General features: G+C 36.4%; 1 protein-coding gene and 1 pseudogene across 1 annotated transcript; both read left to right on the top strand.

Annotated features, from left to right (window-relative positions):
• Positions 1-1,140: 1,140 nt before the first annotated feature.
• LOC133796178 (uncharacterized) lies at positions 1,141-2,098 on the top strand. Its single transcript, XM_062233656.1, has 2 exons — positions 1,141-1,381; positions 1,494-2,098. The coding sequence occupies exons 1-2, from the start codon at positions 1,141-1,143 to the stop codon at positions 2,096-2,098; spliced, it is 846 nt and encodes a 281-aa protein (XP_062089640.1).
• A 13,863-nt stretch (positions 2,099-15,961) lies between these two features.
• On the top strand, positions 15,962-24,893 carry LOC133796177 (putative serine/threonine-protein kinase; annotated as a pseudogene).
• Positions 24,894-25,420: the final 527 nt, after the last annotated feature.

The following is a 25,420-nucleotide window of genomic DNA, read 5'->3' as shown; positions in this document are numbered from 1 at the left end:
TAACACATTTTCAACATATAAATTAACAAAATATAAAATTACATCGTAAACCACATAATTTCAATATCTTATTCCTAAATCATATAATATAATCTTAACTCCGTAAAGCATATAATTTAACAAAATTAATTAATTCTATTTTTTTAAATCTAACTAATTAATTATTTAACTAAAAATAACACTAATTAAATCAAATTACTAAAACATATATGCATTTAACTAAAAATATTACACAACATTATATTATATTCTAACGTATCCTAATTATTTTCTATACAATCTATAACAAAAAAACAGACTTATATAAAAAAATTAACATATTTTAATTTATGATTTTTATTACATATTAAGTATATATAAATTACCAATCTAATTTTTATATTTTTTTTAAATACAAAAACAGGCCTAAATTTTTTTCTTAAACCCTAAAAATCACATTTAACTAAAATTTTAATTAAAATTAATTTCTAATTTTATATCTTATATATTATAAATACAAAAACCTAATATATATATAATTACTTTATCAAGCAAAAAAACAAGAGAAAGATGAGAGAGAGTGAGAGAGAGAGAAATGAGAGCATTGATAAAAAAAATATTAAATAAATGAATATAATTATTTATTGTGGACAGTAAATCAATCATAAATAATACTCATGGAGTGGTAATACTTACTCCATGAGTATTATTACCACTCTAATACAATAAATAATTCAGTGGAAACAATAAACCAAAATGATTATGACTACTCATTAATATACAAGTCACCAAAAAAAACCTACACATTTATTTATAAAAAAAAATGGAATATTTATATACGAATAAATGTGAGAGGGAGATAGAGATACATAAGAGAGTATTAGGATATTAGGATACCCTATTATATAATTAAGTTAAATATGCTGTAACCTTAGTTAGTTAATACAACTAACTCAACCTACTAAGTATATTCACTCTTCTCTTGTACTCTTGTGACATATACATAATAAAAGATATATTTTTTCTTTCATTGGGTCTTTCTTAATATGGTATCAAAATAAACGGTTCTTCAAAACCCTATTTTCTTCTCCACCTGTTCTTCAATGATACGACCAAGAACCAGACAAACACAGAAGCAACCTTCCTCTTTCACCGACTCTAATGGCCGCCTCCTTTTCCGATGCTGGCCACCACTGGACAGAGGAAACCCGTTCTACCTCCGACCCAACTCTGCCTCTGCCTATACGTACTCGACCTGCTCAAGAAGATGCCAACAATCCCTACTTCATGGGCACCAGAGACAACCCAGGCTTGATCCTAGCTTCCCCACCTCTCACGGACACTAACTTCCAGCAGTGGGCTCGTGATTTCAAGCTCTTTGTGGACGCAAAGAACAAAAATGGTTTCTTCACTGGAACCATTCCCCAACCCCCTTCTGACCACTATTTGTTTGTGTCCTTGGAATAGGTGTAATCAAATGATTATGTCTTAGATTATCCACTCTGTTTCACCAGAAAACAAGAGTAGCATCAACTATCTTGATTCAGCTGCTGCAATGTGGACTGAATTAAACAAAAGATTCAATCAAGGAAACGGGCCTTGCATCTTTGATATTCAGACATCTCTTATTTCTCTTCATCAAGGAGATGATTCCATTAGCGCCTATTTCTCCAAACTCAACGAAATTTGGGACGAGATCAATGGAGTCCGACCAAGAACGCCATGTACATGTGATGTTTCCAATGATAGTCTTGAGCTACAGAATCTTGAGCAAGTTCTACGGTTTCTTACGGGATTGAATGAGTCCTACCATGCTGTTCATTCTCAGGTACTCCTTATTGATTCTTTACTCTTTATTTCTAAAGTCTTTTCTACCATTATGCAAGAAGAAAGACAGAGAAAAATAAAGCCCTCGGCTACGACAAGTCTCATTGTTGCATCCACTTCCACCACCCAATCTTCCAACCCACCATCACTTCTGCAATCAAGAACAAAGAAGATGCAGCCTACTTGCTCTCACTATCAAAAGCCAGGACATCTCAAAGAAAAATTCTACTTCATCCATGGCCTTCCCCCTGGATATGGCACTAGAAATGTCAACAATAAGCCTACTATTTAGCAAGCTATTGGTTGTGCTTCATCTTCTCAAGAATCGGGCACTCAAGCGGCTATACAGAATCTCATTGCTCTGCTCAGCACTCAGCTCCAGCAAACATCTTCATCCAACAAAGAGACACAACCCGTGATCTCTAATTTCTCTGGTAACTTTGTATCTCTTTCTCGTGATTATTGGGTTATTGACAGTGGTGCTACGCACCATGTTTGTTGCAATTTCCAAATTTTTTACATATTTTTCTAACCATACAATAGCTTCTTACCTCACTTTGTCGAATGGTTTGAGAATACAAGTGTGTAAATCTGGTACTTTGAAAATAACCAAAAATTTGACCTTGTTCAATGTCTTATATGTTCCGAATTTTCAATTAAATTTGCTATCAGTACCTCCCTTGTTATACACTCACAATCACACTCTTTATTTTTCACAAACTCACGGTCTCATACAGGACACAACTCAAAACAAGATGCTTGGGATTGCTAAGCGCATATGACACTTATACTTGCTGCAACAAGACAAGACTTTTATACCTTCTTGTTCTGATGTAAATTCTAAGAAATCTTGTAATACCATCCATACTTGGCATACACGGTTAGGACATCCTGTTGGAAAAACAATCAGAGTGCACAGCGAATTGGAATGGTGGGCCCAGTTCGTAAATAACAAAAATTTACATATCTCATATAAACAGTTTATATGTTGAAGAAAACATCCAGACAGGAACCATATATATGCATTATCATTAATCATGCATCATATATGTAATTATACATATACTTATATATATATCATATGCACATGTATACAAATATTCAAGAACATAAATATTTACCTCCTGAAGCCTATCAAGTGTCCTTGAGTCTTTTTGTATAAATTACGATATTCCTATCCAACGCTTTGAGTACTCAAACCACATCTTCCAGAGTGTTCTCTACACCTCAAGATGTGTGTGGGCACATAGAGAACAAGGGTTTGTAATTTAGAAATTACAAGTTTATTTTAACACATGAGAACTTGGATTATGGCTTGAGAAATGTTAGAATAATAGAAGAAGATGACAATTTCTTGTCTAACGAATTCTGAAACTTTTATGAATTACCACTCTCTTATTTCTTATTATCACATAATATATATATTAGAGATTATATATTACCTTATTATGCATAATAATAATATTAATATAATAATACAATCATAATGATGATAGAAATTGATTTAGGTAATATCTAACTTACCAAATTTGAAAAAATCTATTTTCAAATTATTAATTAATTTAATAAATAAAATAAAAACAATACCAATGATTTATTAGTACTATCTTACACGCATGGTTGTGCCATGCGTGTAGCAGTATTTCCTTACAGGGAATATTGCATTTTTCTTATTTTCTTTTATTTATTTAAAATCAATTTTTCCCAAAAAAAAAAATATGGTATCATCTTTTTAAGGAAAATATCACAACCATATTTCAATATTTAAATTTTAAATTCAAAATTAGAATTGATGATCATCATTATCATCATCCTTTTAAAAATCAATAAATAAAAAACTATTTTGACTTATCAATTTTATTTTCTCCAACTTAAATAAAATAATTAATTTATTTATATATATATTTCAAAATTCTATATTTAAATAAATAAATATATTTTAAAAAATTTAATAATTAATTCCAAATTAATTATTCAACCTCAATTATCATATAATTGTATATTTGACCTGAAGAATAAAATTATTCTCAAATATCCAAATTACAGTTTTACCCTTGTATCAACTCTTACCTTGATATAGTGTTGATAGAGCCACCACGGGGACCTATGGGCCTATAATATCAAGCTCTAATAAATAGTATATGATTAATCAAAGCTCTTTGATTGAATAATCATATTTATTAATCTCATTATTACTCCACTATAAATATGAGATTGAACTCTTGATAATTATAGACATATTTACAGAGTACTTTACTAAAGAATAAAGTGTTCATTGATATAATCATAACATACAACATTAATCCTATATTAATGATTCATTTTTAAAAGTGAATAAAATTACCGTTTTATCTTTTTAACTATATCTAGTTCCTACTGTACCATTGACTTTACTAGTGAAGGTTGTGTCACAACAAATTTGCAACGTGATTGCTCATAACCTTTTCAGTTCCAAAAGTCAACCCAATAGAGAACCATTATTCAATCTATAAGAAGGTATAAATTTCATATCTGTTAAAATATGTCCCCATCCATTTATATCATTGAGTCCCCAAAACAATTGTTCTTAGCCTGATCATTCTGACAAACCTTAACACATGAATCAAATGATCAGATGATATATATAGAAGTTCATAGTAACCTCAGGATTAAGATCATCGTGTATATGATCATCATTTGATGTGTTTGATTAATACTATGAAATAATGTTTAAACAAATATTAACAAATCACATGTGGTGCAATTCTATATATCACTATACATAAAGTACCTTCAATAAAGTATCCTACTACACTAGTGACCCAGATCTAGGTCAATTGTATTATTAATACGAACGAACCGTACTAGCAATAATTAATCTAAAGATTTCATAACATTATTTTACTGCGAACTGTTTCAAGTTTATTATCTAAATCTCGGTCCTCTCATACCAATATGAGATTAAGAACACAAAGATAAACGTTGGAATTTTCTGATATTTACATAATATTAAAAACATAATATCGGATATGGTCTATATATATAATAATTAAATTCAATTATTTATTTCATTTAAAACATATTTCAACTATAATTGCTTTAAGGGCACTATTCCCAACACACTCCTCTTTGAAAGTTACCAACAAATTGAATAAAATTTTACATTTTTCAGCTTCTTTAAATAATAATGTTCCTTGTCATGTATGTCATTTAGCCAAACAAAAGAAATTACCTTTTGATTCTCATAATAATATGGCTCATAATACTTTTGATTTAGTACATATGGATATTTGGGGTTCTTATTCCATTCCTACATTGGATGGATATAAATATTTTCTTACCATTGTTGATGATCATACTAGATTTACTTGGGTATATATGTTGAAATACAAATCTGATGTTCAAACTATTATCCCACATTTTTATACTTATGTTCTCACTCATTTTTCATTCCCCATAAAAACCATACGATCAGATAATGCTAAAGAACTAAATCTTAGTTCTTTTTATGCAACAAAAGGCATTCACCTATATCATTCTTGTGTTGAACATCCTCAACAAATTTCAGTTGTTGAGCGCAAGCATCAACATATACTTAATGTTGCTCGGGCTTTAGCCTTACAATCTAAATTACCTCTCTCATATTGAAATTATTTTATTACTAATGTTGTATATCTTCTCAATAGAACATCTTCTGCACTCTTACATTTTAAATCATCTTTTGAACTTTTATATGCTAAATTACCTTCTTATGATCACCTTCGGAGTTATGGATGCCTTGCCTATGCATGTACTCTTGATAGTAAACGAAACAAGTTTACTCCTAGGTCGCGTGCTTGCATATTTATTGGATGCCCTCTAGGTATGAAAGCATATACTTTACTTGATATAGCCACTACCCAAATCTTTCATTCAAGAGATGTTATTTTTTATGAGCATATATTTCATTTGACTCAACTAAGTTCTATTGAAACTTTTGACTCTGTCTTTTGCAACAAGGATATCAATTTCCAATAATAAGGATCTCTGCCCTTGGTACCTACTAGTACATCAAATGAGCACCACTCACTACTTCTAAAGCTGGTCAACCACTTGTTAAACCACCACATCTCAAAGATTATATATGTGTGTATTCCACTGCTCACCCTTTAACAAATTTCATAGGTGAATTTGACTTGAAATGCATATAAGAGGATTGTATTTTAAAAATACCCTATAACTATACGAGTCTCATTTTGGTCCTATTATTTACATTAGTTCCCAAAATACCCCTGCCATTTCTTCCGACTCTCTCTCTCTTCTCTCTCGATCTCTCTATATTCCCGAACAAAAAAAACTCGCAAAACCCACATTTTAATCCGTCTCTCTATATTCTCGAACCAAAAAAACTCTCAAAACCCACATTTGAATCCGTCGCAACCCAACGAAATCGGAGAATAGAAGATTTGTCGGAGAAGTCTTCAGAACCACCACTGGAAGCACCCAGAGGCAACTAACACAACTCCTAAGTACGAGAAGGTGAGGGTTATCTTTTTAATCTGCAATGTCTGGTTTTTTATTGATGTTTTGTTCATAGGATAGATCGGGGCTGGGAAACTGAGAAATTTGGGTTTTTTTTTTTCAAAAATTTTGACCCACCTCGATAGGCCTCGATATACCTTGATAGAACTCGATAGTATATGTTAGGTTCTGTTTTTGAATGTGCCTCGATTGACCTCGATAGGACTCAATAGGACTCAATGATATTAGGTATATTCAGTTTTAGGGTGCCTCAATATACCTTGATAGGCCTCGATAGAATGAGACATAGGGCTAATTTAGCATCTGCCTCGATAAGCCCCAATAGACCTCGATAAGAATCGATGAAATTAGATAAATGGCTGATTTAGTGCCTGCCTTGATAGGACTCGATAGGCCTCGATATAATAAGACTTATGGCTGATTTAGCACCTGCCTCGATAGGCCTCGATAAGCCTCGGTAGAAGCAGATATATTATGATTTTGCATTACCTCGATAGGCCTCGATAGAACTATGTATTTTCTAATTTTACTTGGGCCTCGATAGTCCTCAATAGGTACTAGATTGTTTAAAATTGTATTTTTAACATTTGTTTTTTTTTCAGATGCCTGAATTGATTGTGCCATTGGAGAAGCACTTTCCTGGTCGTGTCACCTATAGGGGTAGTGCTTACCTAGAAACCCTTATAGAGAAGTTTAAGAGGCATAGGCTAATTGAATGGGCACAGGCATGCCCATTGGGAAAAATCTTCAAGGCTAAGCCATTTAGTTTTTCCGGGGTTCTGCTGCATCACCTTATGTTGCAGAAGGTGGAAAGCAAGAAGGCTGAAGAGGGCCAATTCTACTTAGGAAAAAGTCTTTGCAAATTTTGGATTGTACAGTTTGCCCTAGTCACCGGGCTGAATTTTGGGAACACCTCATCCCTAGACGAGTTGAGAGAGCATCTTTCAAGTGATCGGATCATCCAAGAATACTTTAATGGTGATTCGAAGGTTAGTTTCGGCCAGTTGGAAGATGCTTTGAAGGCCTCAAAAAACCCAGAAGATGCATGTAAGCTGGGTTTGTGCTATTTGATAGAGGGGGTACTGAATGTCCTAGAGAAGACAACAACGATATGGGGTGATTCCCTGAAGATGGTTGAGGATCTTGACTACTTTTTCAAGTATCCGTGGTGGAAGTTTTCCTTCAAGAAGGTTATTAGAGGAGTTCACAAGGACAAGTAGAAGCAATTGACGCATTACGAGGAGAAGAAGAAAGAGGGTTCGAGCAAAAAAGAGAAGGAGTCGAAAGTTTCTATGGCTATGTCCCCGCACTTCTGTACTAGGATTTCGAGGCCATGTCAGCTGTCGGGAGTAAGTTCGGTGAGAACAGTGGGAACCAGATTCCTAGGATGCTTAGCTGGGCTACGAAGATCGATATCACCATTTTGACAGCTTAGTTGGTTCCTATATTCGCCAACAGTCGAGTAAGTTTCATTTTATCTTGTTAAATGTCACAAATTGATTGATTATAAGTTTATTTTATTAAACTTCACCAACCCAACGAAGAGGCGACTGGAAAGCTCCTTGCCTCCTTGGTTTTATTGTTAAAGCTTTCTATGTAGTTACTCGTCATGATATTGTATCGGTTACCAGGAAAATAAGTGCTACTCCACCTTTCAAAACCAATTCCCTCAAGATATTGAGCAATAGGTGGATCAATTACCTTAATCTTGTCAAAGAACGTGTAATCTTCGAAATGCGTACGCTGCACACCCCATGATGTCTTAACAGTGGTCAATTTTGAATTTTTCCACCACATTCATACATATGTGATGGTAACATGCACCGTGATAGGCATCTAGGAACACAAACTCCAAAGCATGATTAATGCTTTTACGCATGTCCGATACAAAAGCAAGGTTCTCAACGTCCCCTATGGCTTCCTTCAATTTTCTCATGAAATAAGTCCAAGAGTTATGGTTCTCACTGTCCACCAATGCAAACACAATTGGAAAAACTAGTTGTTTGCATCCAACGCAACAACACAGAGCATGTCGCCACCGTACTTATTCTTCAAGAATGTACCGTCCACACAAATTACAAGATGACAGTACTAGAAACCACGCCTAGAAACACCGAGGAAAACGACCATCTTCTCCTACAAAATCAGTAATTGTACTTGGGTTCTTAAGCTCCAACTAACACAGGTATCCAGGTAACTTGGAGTATGATTCCTTAGGTGTCCCTCTGACATACATAAGAGCCTTCTCTCTACATCTCCATGCCTTCTCATAACTCATTTCGACCCCAAAATGGTGCTTCATGTCCTCCCTTATGTTGTTTTCCATGTACCGAGTACCATCGGGAGAAAAATTCCTCTTGATTAGGTGCCCAACAACCCATGGTGATGCTTGGTGGTGGTCCTTATCTTGAATTTCTTCTGAGCAAGTGTGTACTTCGTTGTATACAGTAATCTCAAACATTTCAGATGGCATTTCTTTCTTACTCCTCAATCTCCAACCACAATCAGGATCCTTGTAGGTAATGTACCACACGTCAGTCCCAGATTTCTCCACTATAAGCTCAAAATCATTCTTCATCGCAAATATGAATGCTTTGGTTTTCAATTCAAGCTTGTTCTGAAAGAATTTTCCAAGGTGCAATTCTCCTGAAGCTTTGCTGGTTGAGGAATGAAGTTGATGTGAGGCCTCTATATCCTATTTGGTGAACATGGGAGCACTCCATGTTCTACGATCTTCACTTAAGTCCAATGGAGAACTCCATCTAAAACTATCATCGGTTCTACTTGGACCTGGACGACTACTATTGGTCCCAGGTGTTTCACGATCTTCTATTCTGCACTCCTCAGCTACCATAACATATGAACTCTGTGTTGGCAAATCTGCCCTAATATCTGGCCCACAAAGATCTGTTGCATCAGCAACAGGATCGTCGTTGACATAAGGATCGTACTCCGCTGTGTCATGCAAATATGGCGGATCTCTAACAGGGATATCATCATGGATTATAACGTCTGGATTTGTCTCAGGAACAAATGTTCCAACCTCATTTTGAGTTCCTTTGAAAAAATGACATGGGGGAGAAATGTTCTCTTCAAATCTAACTTCTTTATTAACGCTGGGAGAGGCTGGTGCATTTCTTATATCTCCCTTCTTAACCAATGTCACACATAGAGGAATCAACTTCTCTACAGATTTCGATGCTATCCCAATGAATGCACGCACATGCCTATCATTTTTTATAACGGTAGGTTTGATGGATTGTGATAGGCATGTGTACAAGACCTCAATTTTCAAGTCATGGACACATTTATCCACTTCAAGCCCATCGTACAGAATGTCAAGCAGTTGCTCATACGTCACACCCTTCTCCAAAGGCAAAACTTGATTTTCAACATCCCTGAAAATCTAATCCTTATTTTCCAGTTCCCAAACACCGTTGAATGCAACAAATATGGAAACAGACGAATATGTATCAAAAAACAAAAAACAAAAAAGTAGGTCACAGATAATAACTATAATATCAAACAGCAAAAAATCAATTTATATCGAGGTCAAATTTTTGAGGTCAACCTATCGAGGTCTATCGAGTACAATCGAGGTACATCGAAAAAGACTACCCAACAAATTTCATATGAATCCATCGAGGCCCATTGAGTCCCATCAAGGCATATACTACATACATTAAGTTCTATGCCTTTATCGAGTTCCATCGAGGACCATCGAGTCTCATCGAGGCATATCGAGGTAGGCAAATAATATAAGCATATAAGGGTTTTATCGAGGTCCATTGAGTCTCATCGAGGCAGTCATTTCCCTAATGTGAGAGAGTTTTATCGAGGTCCATTGAGGACCATCGAGGCATATCGCGGTAGACAAATAATATAAACATATGATTGTTTTATCAAGGTCCATCGAGGACCATCGAGTCCCATCGAGGCATATCGAAGTAGAGATGGTTTTATCGAGGTCCATCGAGGACCATCGAGTCTCATCAAGACAGACAAGAAACCCAAAAAAACAAAGAAAGTAACGAAAATCCATTCCGATAGTGAAAAACTACAATAAAACATGAAGGCAAACACATATCTATTTGAAATAGCAAAACCAATGTTAATATACAAGTTTTCTCACTATATATAACAAATATATACTTACCCATATGATTTTTATTCAAAATCCAAAATGAAGTTCTTGCCTTGACAAGATTCACAACTTGCCCCTGAAATCCAAGCTCAAAAATTTGTATAGATTAAGCTGCCTTGTTTTTTTTTTTTTTTTTTTGTGTACGAGAGCTTGAGAGATAGAGAGGAAAAACGTGAGAGAAAGAGAAGGAGAAGACAATTGGAGAAAAAAGAGGGAAATTTATGATAGGGGTATTTTTGGGAATCCAAGGAATACTAGAATAAAAATGTGATGTTTTTTTAGCTTGGTATCATTTTGTTATACAGTACTACTTAATGCATTAAAAGTCAAATTTCCCATTTCATATCTTACGACAAAATTTTTCCCATACTTTAGAAATGCTATACTTGCTGTCCATACTTTGTTCGAACCTAGTAGCTACACACAAGCCTCAAAACTTCATAAGTGACAATTAACACTGCAAAATGCGCTTGTTGCCCTCATTGAAAATAAGACTTGAAACATTGTTTCCCTTCCCCATGGCCATAATGTCATTGGCAACAAATGGGATACAAAATAAAATATAAGTCCAATGGTGATGTTGACAGATACAAGGCACGTCTAGTAGCAAAAGGGTATACTCAACAACAAGGTATAGACTACTCTGAAACTTTTGCCCCCGTTGCAAAGTTCAATACTTTAAAAGTTTTCCTAGCTCTAGCTGCCATAAACAATTGGAAACTACACCAATTGGACATAAATAATGCTTTCTCACATGGGGATTTAGATGAAGAGGTTCACATGAAAGTTACTCAAGGTTATCAACCTAAGGGGGAGCTACCACTAAATCTTGTTTGTAAGCTTAACAAAAGCCTTTATGGTCTCAAACAAGCCTCAAGACAATGGTATGCTAAATTTAGCACTGCTTTAATCCGAGAAGGTTTTATTCAATCACCTTCCGATCATTCACTTTTCATTAGGACTAACGCTCATAATTTTTTGGCTGTTTTGGTAACGACCCAAAATTACTAATAAGGCTTAAGGGCCTTGATTAGTGTGTCAGGAGGTCATAATTGGTTTATGTGTGATTTAAATAATTAAATGCATGATTATGTGATAAGCATGCCTATATGATTATTTGGATATATGAGATGCATGATTATGAGTATTAGTATGCATGTAGACCCTGTTTTAAATTATAAGGGTATATGTAATTTTGGTCTGTTAAGGGCATAAACATGATTATCTGTGATAAATTGTTGAGACCACATTATTATGTGGATATATTTGCAGCTTGTGGCACGAGACGATCCTAGTGAGCGGTTTAGCGAAGTAGTCATGGTGGAGATTTATATTCGGCTCGGGGGGAGCCTGGGGGGTATTTTTGGGAACTTGGGAAAATATACTGGAGACTATTTGACACTGGGAAAAATAATTGGTGATTAATTAGATGACGAGATTTAAGCGATAATTATTTGGGACACTCGAGGAATTAGCGGGAATTGGGAGCAAATGACCAAAATGCCCTTAGAATGTTTAATGGTTTAGGTTTAAATGGGAGGGCAGAATGGTCATTTGATGGTTAAAAGGGGATAAGGGTCATTTCTGCTTTTGGCCTTATTGGGATTTGTAGAATGTGTTAGAAAGAGAAAGAAGAGAAACAGAGACTCCTTGTCCCTCTCCCTATCGATCACATTCTCTCTCACTCACCTTGAAGATTTTTGAAGTTGTAACTCAGAGGAAGCTTAGGCTGGAGCTTGGGGCTAGGGTCCTTGGTGAAGCTAGAGGATTTAGCTGGAATCAGCTACTCAATTAAGATAAGGTTTAAAGGTTTTGATGAGTTTTCTGAGCTTTGTTAGAGTTGATTTCTGAACTTGGATCTTGGATGGAAGTTAAGGCAATTAAGCTTTGGGAACTGAGGAGCTAAAGGCTAGAAGGGCTTAGAGGGAAACCTAGGGTCAAATTCCCCATTAAAGGTAAGGATTTCTGAGCTTGACCATTTGAGTTGCTGGGTTGATTCTGGTTTTTCTGATGAGTTCTTGAGTGTTAAGTTCAATTCTTGTTTTCTTTGTTTGATGGTGCATGTGGCCAAATTTAAGGTTGTTGGGCTATGTGGGATGAGATGTAGTGGATGGTAGGCTTATTTTGAAGTGTAGTTGAGGTTTGGAGGGGTTTCAGGGAGTTTTTGCTCGGGAAAATTCAAAGAAAAACTCAGGGGAGTTTTCAGTGTTGTCAGTAGAGCTAGTAGTAGAGCGCTACAGTGTTATGCCTGGGTTGTCTGAGGGATTTTGCCTCAGCTTGTAGCGCTGTAGCGCCCACCTTGTGGCACTGTAGCGCTACCCTGCCTTCAAAAGCGGATTTTTGGGTATTTTCTTAGGGTTCGCCCGGGGGCTCGAGGTTTGATTCCACCACCCCATTTGGTGGAATTAGGGCTTCCTGAGGGCTCTGGATTGGTCCCGAGGTCAGGTTACAGGATTGAATGTTAATGAGGGTTCCATGTTGCGCTTGTGATTAGGTGTATGCTAGGGCTCAGACGGGATCGTGCTCGAGGATCGTCTCAATTAATTAAAGCGCTCGGAATCAAAGTTAAGAAACTGCACCCGATTATGTGATTATGTTGGGACTAAGAGCTCCCTATATTTGTATGTGATATCATGAAAAGGTATTATGCCACGGGGACATGTGATAAATGACCTAAGAGTGCCAGAATCAATATTTGCACACAGGGCGCGGCTCGGCCACTGGTAGCTGACGTTAAGTACATATTTACTGAGCTCGGCCTAAGCGAGCCGGAGTCAGTGGGATAATCAAAGGGTGCGACCTAAGGGCGCCGACCCTGGATTTTAGTGTGATATGTTTACTGTTGTTTAAACTGATGATTGTGACGAGTTTGTTATCAGAATAACTGATTACCGATTTGTAGATTGATATCACTGTTTGTGTGAGCAATATGACCTGTTGTATATCCGATTGATGATTTGTGAATTACCTGTCTGTTGGTTGTCACTAACGCTATGCATTACAGTTTTCTTGCTAGGCCTTGGCTCACGGGAGCTACATGGTGCAGGTAAAGGCAAGGGCAAGGTGGACCAGTCCTGAGCTGGAGAGTTTTGAGGCTGAATGTACATAGTCAGCTGATCGGTTGCCACGACCGAGAAGTGGAACAGAACAGGAGAACCTTAAATGCCTCTTTTGCCCTTAGAGAGGCCAGTAGCAGTATATAACTTGGAAATTTTTGTAAATGGTCTTTTAAACTCTATTTCTTTTGGGATCCCATGTATGAAATGTTATTCAAATGAAATGTCTCTTTTATGACAAAAATCTTTCAACCCTAGTTCAATTATAGCTTCAGTGACATGTTTCTAAATAAATGACTTGGTTAGCAAGTCTTGCACCTTTATAAACATACAGTGTAGCGGCCTTGGCTACCGAGGGCGTTATAGTTTTGATTTATGTAGATGATATAGTCCTATCAAGTAACAATGATCTTGATGTTGATGATTTTAAGAACAAATTAAACACCAAGTTCAAACTTAAGGATCTTGGACTTGGCCTTGAAATAGATAGTGCTTCTAATGGTATTTTTGTCTCTCAACCACCCTTTATTTTACAATTATTGCATGAAACATGTTTCTTAGGGGCCAAACCTTCTTCCACTCCTATGGAACCCAACATTAAGTTGAGCAAAGATGATGGATATTTACTAACCGATCCTACTTCATACAGGAGTTTAATTGGGAAATCGATTTATCTAACCATTACAATACCAGATATTTCCTTTGCTGTGAACAGGTTAAGCCAATTTTTACAAGAGCCTAGGCAACCTCATTACAAGGCTGCTCAAAAACTCCTTCAATATCTCAAAGGCAATCCTGCTCAAGGCCTATTTTTCCACTCAACTCCACATTCACAGTCCAACAATGTTGCTGCCTCACATCTTTTTGTCTCAAAGTTTCAGCTCAAAGCTTTTTCAAATGCCGATTGGGGTACTTTCCCGGATACAAGACTCTCCATAACAGGCTACTACATTTATTTGGGCAAATCTCTTGTGTCTTGGAAATCTAAAAAGCAAACCACAGTTTCAAGATCTTTTGTGGAGGCTGAATATCGTGCTATGACCAACACAACTTGTGAGCTACTATGGTTGCTTGCCTTGTTAAAGGACTTTGGGATTCATCATACACAACTAGCGGTCATGTATTGTGACAACACCGCTGCCTTACACATCTCAGAGAACCTCGTCTTCCATGAACGCACCAAGCATGTTGAAATTGATTGTCACATACTTCGACAACAGGTTCAAAATGGAAAATTAAGAGTCTTACAAATATGTACATTCCATCTTGTGGGAGAGTATTAGGATACCCTATTATATACATCTTGAGGGGGAGTATTAGGATATTATATATAGTTAAGTTATACCCTATCATATATAGTTAAGTTAACTATGGTGTAACCTTAGTTAGTTAATACAACTAACTCAACCTACTGAGTATATTAACTTAGCTTCTCTTGTACTCTTGTGACATATACATAATAAAAGATATACCTTCTCTTTCATTGGGACTTTCCTAATAGAGAGAGAGCCCTTGAGGACGAAATTGCACTCGAGGGGGGAGATTTTCAGAGAAAAAAAAGGTTTTGGGATGGAGAAAAATGGGTTTGGGCGGGGATTCAAAATGAGCTGAGGAGATTGAAGAAGATTTGATATAGAGTTTCTACCGACAATATTTATAATTGGTAGAGACTAAAGAGTTGTCGGTGAAACCATTGAAACAACAAAAATTGCGAGAATTTTTTTTGCCAGTGCCAAAATGCTTTTACAGACAACATTTTTTCATATCTTCTCGGTAGAACGTGTCTCTTTTGTGGTGTAACATTAATATTATATATCTTTTTTTTTTTCATTTCCAAGTGTAATTAATATTAGGCTGTAATTAATTTTATATATATTATACCTAAAGCTTGTTAATTTTCTAAGTATTTTAATTATATCAACTCCACTCAAACTACTACTAACAATTATTTGCACTAGCATGATATTCCATGCATACAAAGGCCAACAACTAGAAAAGGACAGTACGCACTATACGTCGCCGTGGAGGACGTATATCGTTATTACTTATTACCTATCAAAATCAATTATTGGTCAAATGAAGCAAATTCTTTTTCTCCAATGATTTTTTTCTTCCTTTAATTTCTCGCTAATTAAATTACTAGCCGCCTCCCTGGATTTGTACAGAAATGCAAAATTTTCGAACATGTTCGTACCGTTGCATATAACTGACGCATGTATATTACATAACTACTCTTCCTATTTGAATAATACATTTTCTTTTCTTTGTTTCTATTTATTTAACGACTTCATCCAATATTTACAACTAGATCGTCGATCTTTGAACCTTTAACGTACGGCACCAATAATTATTAGTTGATATATAGTAATCTCTCTCTCTCTCTCTCTAGCTATAAATATATAATGTATCTATATCTTGAAGCTGAAAAGAAAACATGGACCAAATACATTTACTTAAATATATGGAGTTTTTTCGGATATAGATAGGAGGTGACTCAGAAGATATTATACATCGAAAGAAAGTAGCTTTTACTGGTGGAATACATCAGAGGACAAATATATATTCAATATTTTGAATTATATTACCATGAAGCTGTTTTCTCTCATTTGCTCATCCCAGTGCTTCTTTACTTCATCAGGAATCAACGGCGAAGATACCATTCAAGGTAAATATTATTATTATTATTATTATTATATATACAGCTAATATCATGTCGTTAATTCTTTAGTTTCATTAAGGATCAAGCTATATTTATTAGCTTGGCTTCGATTTATTACTTTTCTTGATAGACAATTTCTTTCTTACTTTCTAATTTTTAGCCTGATCCTTATATTTGACTTAATTTTTAATAATGCTATTAAAATTTCCTTATTATTTCTTTCAATATATTGTGATTGCGTTATACAACAATCATCTTCCATGTATTCGTGTTAATTCTTCTTCTGCGATGTGAAAAAGTGATATTGTCATATATTTGAAACCAAAAAAAAACTAGTTAAAAGAGAATAACGTAAATTTAGCAAATATTTATTTGCTTGATCCCACATATTAATCGTATTATTGTATAAAGTCAATTTTTTTTAGTGGGATATCTAATTTTCATTTTCAATTTTTTTTTTGTTTCTTTAATAATATAGTTAGACTATTTTTGCGATGGCTGAGATCATCAATTAATTTATAATTAAATATTAGGTGGAATCGACAAAATACGTAGTGGTAGTTGAAAGAAAATTTAATTAATAAACAATAACAATTGTTTGAATTAATATTAGACACACGAAAATATATGTCTCCTCTATATATTTTAGTGTATAGAGACATATATTTTCTTTAATTGTCTGTTTTGTTAATTGAACCGAATGTTATAAATATATTTAACAGAATATACTTTGAAGACTATTAAAAAATATTTATTAATTATATTAATATAAATTTAAATTCAAATGTTATAAAATATTATTATTATAATAATATATAATACTAAATTAGATATTTAATAATTATATATTAATATAAATTTAAATATTATAAAATATTATTATTATAATAATATATAATACATAATCTTAATTTTTATTATGAAAAAAATATTTGTCATATCATATATATACTTAAAGAAACCAATTATTATTTTATATATAATGTTATTTATTTATTTAAAATTTATATGAGAATAATAAAAATTAAATAAATATAATTAATAAATTTTATAAATAAAACTAATTATATACTATTATGTGTACTGAAAATAAAGGGTGAGAGATGATCGATAAGATAGATCAAGTTGACATTGGACCAAAATAATGCAGTATGCTTTGAAAATATGTACATTCTCATAATTATTTTTGTCTTGATGATTAATGGGAAATAAACGGGGCTATGAGAGAGTTGGTTGCTTTGGTTCAATATAACTTACAAGGACTGGTCAAATTATATTCTATTTATTTGGTACGGAAATATTCCTTTTTTATTATTACCAGTAAATAGTAAAATAAATAAAATTATACTCCTAAAATAATATTATAAAAAGGCGGTTTATAAAATTACTAATTGGACCCAAAAACGAGTCTTTCAAATTCCATGATTTATTTTTTAATGAATAAGAAGTAATCATGATAAAAGTCCTATTAGCTGAAATATATATTAAATTAACTAATCAATTGCTCAATAATGATCAACATATCAGGTCTACAAGTTCTTCAAAATATGCAAGCATTTTCATACAATGAACTCAAAGTAGCCACAAACGGCTTCCGTTTATCGAATAAGATTGGTGAAGGGGGTTTTGGATCTGTTTATAAGGTAAATATCTAATTTGTAAATAACTCAAATAGTATCGTATTAGTTGCAAATTTTAACTGAGTAATATTTTAGAATATTTGTATAATGTTTACAAGCATTAAATATACAATAATTTTTTTAAAAAAAAATTTAAATTAAATAGCGAAAACTTCATGATGGAACTACAGTGGCTGTAAAAGTTCTTTCGGCGGAATCAAAACAAGGAGAGAAAGAGTTCATGTCTGAGATAGCATCAATGACCAAAATTAACCATGAAAATCTTGCAAGCTTTATGGTGGTTGCGTTGATGGGCCTTCAAGAAGTCTTGTTTATGAATACATGGAAAATAATAGTCTCGCTCAACTCATGCAAGGTAATATATAAATGTTTTTTATTTACTACTAAATGTAAAATATGTCACACCTCAAGTAGCAATACTCTACTGTAATGTATTGTATTTAGGTAGGTATTAAAGTAATTAGACAATCTCTAATACTAAATCTAAATATAGTGGAGATTTAGCACAAAATTCAACATATGCATAATTGGCACCACATTTGGTATTATGTTCCAAGTCAAAATAACATTAATTTTAAGATAAAATTTGATATAAAAAGATAAATAAAGATTTATTAATGCATTATTAATATTTATTGAAAATACAATATAAAAAATATTTTTTATTTTTTATTTTTTTATTCTTTAATTCACTATATTATTATGTTTTTCGACAAATTAATTCACTATATGTTAGTGTCAAGCTCTCTTCGAGACAGAGCAAATCTCCAAGGCAATCAAATTGCTATTTCATTCAACATAACCCAGTCTTTTCAAGAGCCAAACAATATATACTCTCTAGCCAAATACAAATTAACTGAAATTAGTTACATGACCTCACATACTCTCAACTTCCCAGCCTAGTACTCCCTCATCCAGCGAGGCTTCGCACGCTCCCTTTTGGCACATGCTCCGTTCTCCCATGCTTTGCTGCTGCTCGGGTCTCCTGCCTTTGCGTTGTGTGCCTCTTCAGCGAACACAGCTTCTTCAGCATCCTGGGCCAAACCCTTTTCCCAACTTCTCATATGTTCTTGCACTCCTTTGGGCTCTAACGTAATTGGGCCAACCTCTTGGGCTTCACTAACACTACTCCCCTCCCCGAAACAAACCTTGTCCGCAAGGTTGGGCAGCTTGATCATCTGAACGAACGTGTTGAAATCTTCCCAAGTGGCATCTTCAGGCGAGCTTATAGACCACTGAACCAGTACTTGCGGAGTAGGCTTGTTATTCCTCATGTGAATCCGAGTAGCGATAATGGCCAATGGAACCATAACAAGTTTGTTGGCAATGCTTAATTCTGGCAGCGGGTAACAAGTGATTGGCTAGTTGCCATGGAATGGTTTCAGTAAAGAAACATGGAAAGTGGGATGAATGCGACTTCCTTGAGGAAGCTTCAGTGTGTAAACGACTGGACCTGCACGAGCTAGGACTTCAAAGGGGCCAAAGTAACGACGACATAACTTGGAATTGAGACGGTGGGCCACAGTAGTTTGCCTGTAAAGCTGGAGTTTCACCAGCACCAACTCGCCGACCCGGAATTCAATATCGCGACACTTTTTATTGGCCTGTTGTTGCATCCTTTGTTGTGCTTGCTGTAAGTTGTGCTTCAAATGGTGAAGAATCTCATCCCGCGTCAGTAAATCAGCTTCCACGACCTGAATAGTAGTAGCACCACGAGTGTACGCTGGTATGGACGGAGGAGTACGACCATAAACTGCCTGAAAAGGGGTCATGCCAATAGCGGAGTGATGGATGGTGTTGTAATGGTATTCCGCCCATGATAAGAATTTGCTCCACTGTTTAGGATGCTCGGCTGTAAAGGCACGCAAATACTGCTCAAGATAATGATTGGTGACCTCGGTTTGACCATCCGTTTGCGGGTGGTAAGAAGAGCTCATCTTCAATGTCGTACCCATCAATTCAAACAATTTCTTCCAAAAAGCACTAGTGAAGATTGGGTCTCTGTCTGAGACAATAGTTCGAGGCATACCATGAAGGCGAAGCACCATGTTGGAAAAAAGATCAGTTACTTTAGTCGCGGAATAATGGTTCGGGAGAGCTCCAAAATGGGCATACTTTGTGAACCTATCCACAACCACCAAGATATTGGTCACTCCATGTGAATTAGGCAATCCCACAATAAAGTCTATAGCCAAGTCTTCCCACACTCGCTCGGGAATCTCCAATGGTTGAAGTAGCCCGTAAGGTGCGGTTGGCGAATATTTGATCGTTTGACAGACCAAACATGCCAATACAAACTGGTGCACATCCTTGCGCATACCCTGCCAAAAAAAATTGGAACTCAGCCTGAGATATGTGCGGTTTGCCCCAGCGTGTCCCCCCGAAGGAGAAGCATGAAACTCTTGCAGCAATGGTTGCTTTAAGTTGGAGTGTTGGCTGATGTACAATTTCTGGTGGTAATATAACAGCCCCTCTCTAACCGTGTATTGAGTAGCATCTAATTTCCCTTGCTGTAATTGCTCATGGAATAGGCGAAGATCCGGACAAGTGATGTTCTCTTGGTGCAATTCTTCTAGAAAATCAAAACGCCCAGCACTAATGGCTAAGTGCAAGGATGAGAGTGACCATTCATGCTTCCTGGAAAGAGCATCAGCCACACAATTATATTTTCCTGCCTTGTATTCGATAGAAAATTGGAAACCCAACAACTTTCTCATGAATTGTTGCTGCTCCGGCGTTTGTATAACCTATGTAAGCAGCTCACGGAGGCTTTTATGGTCCGTTCGTATGATGAAATGTCGCCGCAACAAGTATTGACGCCACTTCGAAACCGCTTCGACAATGGCCCTCATTTCACGGATATAGGTTGAAGCACCCGCAAAGCGAGGGCCCAATTTATTGCTGAAATAGGCTAAGGGATGCCCATTCTGCATAAGTACCCCACCTATGCCGACATTGGATGCATCCGTTTCCAAAATAAATACTTTGGAAAAATCTGGCAGCTAAAGAACGGGGGTGTCGGTCATAGCCTGCTTGAGCTGGGTGAATGTCGTGGCTGCTAGTGTAGTCCATACAAAGTTGTCTCGCTTTAGTAACTCAGTAAGTGGCGCTGCAATAGTGGCATAGTGAGCCACAAAACGACGATAATACCCCGTAAGGCCGAGAAAACCCCTCAACTGTTTAAGAGTGCGTGGAATCGGCCAATTGACCATGGCTGCTACCTTCGAAGGATCGGCTTGTACTCCGTTGGAGGAAACTAAATGGCCCAAATACTCAATAGTCCGCTGAAAAAATTGGCACTTGCTGAGTTTAGCAAAGAAGGTGTGTTCCCTAAGCAACTGTAGTATCTATTTTAAATGAGTAACACGCTCCTCCTCATTGTTGCTGTATATGAGAATGTCATCGAAGAAAACAATGACGCAAAAATGGGCGAAAAACCTGGTTCATAGCCGCCTGAAATGTGGATGGGGCGTTAGTGAGTCCGAATGGCATAACCACAAATTCATAGCGTCCCTCGTGAGTACGGAAAGCTGTCTTGTGAACATCTTGTCTATCCATACGAATTTGATGATAGCCAGCCCTCAAATCCAACTTAGAAAACACTTCAGTGCTGCCCAATTCGTCTAGCAACTCATCAATAGTCGGAATAGGAAAATGATCTTTGACCGTAATTCCGTTAAGAGCTCTATAATCCACACAAAATCGCCACGTGCCATCCTTCCTCTTAACAAGCAAAACCGGAGATGAGTATGGGCTGGTGCTTTGTCAGATAAATCCCATTTCCATCATTTCTTGCACCAACTTCTCAATGACGTCCTTCTGAAAATGCGGGTACCGATAAGGCCTTACATTCACAGGAGATGAACCCGGTTGTAAGAAGATGCAATGGTCCACACTTCGGTAAGGTGGCAGCTCCTTGGGTTCAGTAAAAATGTTGACATATTGAGTGAGAATACCCTTGCTAGGTGCTGAAAAATGTGCCTCTAAATCAGGTAAGGCAGCCACGGTCGTGCCTTGGTCTTCCAAAACAGCAGACAAATGGTACAACATCTTCACATCACCTTCTTGCAATAGGGCATTGAATTGAGCGTAAGAGAGCTGATGTGCCGAAACATCAGTCGATCCTTTTAACTTTACCACACTACCTTTCCATGAAATCTCCATAGTGAGTTCTTTATGATCATGAATACATGGACCTAAAGTCTACAACCATTGCATTTCAAGAACCACCTCTAGACCAGAAATCAGCAATACATAAAGATCCACAACAAACTTGTGTCCTTGCAAAACTAGTTCAACTCCTTTACAAATCTTCGAACACAAAAGGAAATGCCCATTACCCATATAGACTTTGAAGCGCTTGGTCTCCTCCGAAAACAGTTGTAGTTGATAAGCCAAGGCCTCCTGGATAAAATTGTTGTTGCTACCTGTATCTACTAGCACCTCCAAGGACTCTTTGCCGTGTTTGGCAGTAATACGAAAAATTTTGGGGTTCATCGAATTTGAAAGTGAATTGAGACTCACTTCCTCTTCTGCGGTGTCGAAGTCCTGTCCGTTTGTTTCAGTTTCTGTCTTAAGCTCATCCTCGTGAACACACATAATCAGCATCCTATTCTTGCACTTATGACCATAATTGAATTTCTCATCACAAGTATAACAGAGGCCTTTCTCGCGACGGTCTTTCATTTCAGCGGAAGTCAATTTTTTTACAGGAAGAGGGGCGATACCTGCCTGAGTTATTGGTGGCGGAGTTGTAACGGTGGAAGCAGTGTAACCATGTTTAAAAGTAATAAAGGCAGCTGGCAGAGTGAATGGGGTAGCCGTCACGGCCCTCGGCGACCAACCAGAGCAGTGGCCCTCCGATTTCTGTCGACTTATTAAATCCTCATTCTGATCCTCAAATAACTGAGCCTTTGCCATAGCGTCCGCCAAATTGATCGATTTGGCTAGCAACAATTCCCGTCAAATGTTCGACTTGAGTCCCCATATAAAAAAAATTCAAGAACATAGAATCGGCCACACCTGAAATGTGCGGCATGAGGGATTCGAATTCCGCCCGGAACTGAGAAACACGACCCGTCTGAGTGAGCTTCGAAATCTTTCCCAGAGGATCATGATAGATTGAGGCCCCAAATCGTAGTTGCAATGCCGAAATGAATGAGTCTCAGTATGTAATTGAGCCTCCCTTTTCCATCCATTGGAACCAAGTTGACGGAGCTCCATCCAAGTGAAAGGCGACTACAGCAAGTCGCGTAGCTGGGGCAACTCTGTGCAGATCAAAAAATTTGTTGATCTTGTAAATCCAATCATCAACATTCTGACCATCAAAACGTGGAACCTTAACCCGCAAAGTTTTGATAATCGAATTCAAGTCACAGGAGGCGGAATCAGCATCAAATTGCCTTCCCTTCTCACGCGGCACCTGCTCACGAATGGCACTTGCCTCCCCACCCATGCTCGGTGATGATGGTGATGACAATTGAGCCAAACGTTCATCCAGAAAAGACTTGAGATGCTCAAGTTGGGACTTAGAACGTTGTTCCCATTTGAGGTCCAAAGCCTGCAAAAGTGCTGCAATCTCTTCGTTCTTCATAATGAAGGAGGAAGAAAGCAATGAAAGCACTAGTGTTAGTGTCAAGCTCTCTTCGAGACAGAGAAAATCTCCAAGGCAATCAAATTGCTATTTCATTCAACATAACCCAGTATTTTCAACAGCCAAACAATATATACTCTCTAGCCAAATACAAATTAACTGAAATTAGTTACATGACCTCACATACTCTCAACATCTCAGCCTCATCACGTACTCCCTCATCCAGCGAGGCTTCGCACGATTCCTTTTGGCACACGCTCGGTTCTCCCATGCTTTGCTGCTGCTCGGGTCTCCTGCCTCTGCGTTGTGTGCCTCTTCAGCGAACACAGCTTCTTCAGCATCCTGGGCCAAACCCTTTTCCCAGCTTCTCATATGTTCTTGCACTCCTTTGGGCTCTAACGTAATTGGGCCAACCTCTTGGGCTTCAATCACTAACACTATATTATTAATTTATTGGATGGAGGGAAAAGAAGAAGCCATGTACTTAGAACGTGGGAAGCTCGGAGGAAACTTTGCATAGGAATAGCTCGAGGGCTTGCATATATTCACGAAGAAGTTCATCCACACATTGTACATCGAGATATTAACGCAAGCAATATAGTTTTGGATAGCAATTTCAATCCTAAAATTTCAGATTTTGGACTTTTGAAGCTGTTTCACGAGAACATTACTCATATCAGTACAAGAGTTGCTGGGACCTTGTAAGAGAACTTATATGACCACTCTCTCTCTCTCTCGCTCTTTTGTGATCATTTCTATTTTTTATTTTATGTGATGAACTAGAGGTTTTCTTGCTCCTGAGTATGCCATCAGTGGACGTCTAACACGAAAATTCGATATTTATAGTTTTGGAGTTCTACTTTTGGAAATAGTTAGTGGAAGATCAGCTATTGATTTTGATCTAGAGCTTGGAGAGCACTACCTTGTGGAAAAGGTACCAAATATAAAATAAAAGTAGTATACAAACCAAACCGTTAAATCACTAACATATAAAATTGTTCATGTACACGTCAGTTTTCCCAGTCACACACATTAAACAAGTAAGCTCACCAACAAACTCATGAAAATATTTTGCTTGCCTAATTACGAATGTTGATCAACATATTTATTCTCTGGTACTTATAGTACACTGACTGATGTATCATGCATGCATTTGAATTTAATAAAAAAGTAGTAACCCGTGATCGGTACATGGTAACAAATTAAAATGCAGGCATGGGAAATGTACAAGAGTGAGAAGCTTAGAAATCTAGTACAACAAGTGGAGTACTGTAATTATAGTAGAAGTAGTAGTACCCGAAAATTGTTAGATGATGATGAAGAAGAAGAAGAAGCAGTTGGGTTTTTAAAGATTGGTCTACTTTGCGTGCAAGAGAATTCCAAGGCTCGGCCCATAATATTATTGGCCTTAAGAATGATGACTACTACAGAGATCAACATTGATGATGTGCAAGTCTCTCCACCAGCCATCCTCCACAACATCATGGACCGTTAAAATTGCCAAACGTACATCATCCACATCTTCACATCTCCATCAATCCCCTTAATTATTAGTCTTACTCTTACTCCATCTTTTTTCTTTCTTTCTTTTCTTTTCCTTTTCAGTCAACCTACTTCTGTATACATTTCTATTATATATATAAATATAGTTCGTTAACTAGACTCAAAACAATAATTAATCACCTCGAGTTAGTACTGCTATAGCTGTTATTAATGCAAGATTAATTATAAATACGTACCACAACTGTTGGCGTGAGACTTATTATCTTGTTAGTTTTATTATCTTATGTAATTATACACAAGTACATGAAAACTTTCGTAGTTCTATATTATCACTGTTATGTAATGTTAAATTAGAGGGTTTATTATGAAAAATAAAAAATTTAGTGTAAGGGACTCAGAATTTCCTAACTAGCTACGTTGGCTAAGCACTCCAAAGCAAACAAATATATATATATATATATATATAGAGAGAGAGAGAGAGAGAGAGAGCTCAATAAAAAAGATGACAAAACAAAACAG

This window comes from Humulus lupulus, chromosome 8 (genome assembly GCF_963169125.1).
Source record: "Humulus lupulus chromosome 8, drHumLupu1.1, whole genome shotgun sequence".
Taxonomy (NCBI): Eukaryota; Viridiplantae; Streptophyta; class Magnoliopsida; order Rosales; family Cannabaceae; genus Humulus; species Humulus lupulus.
The sequence above is the reverse complement of the archived record's forward strand: the minus strand, read 5'-3'. Positions and strand labels throughout refer to the sequence as shown.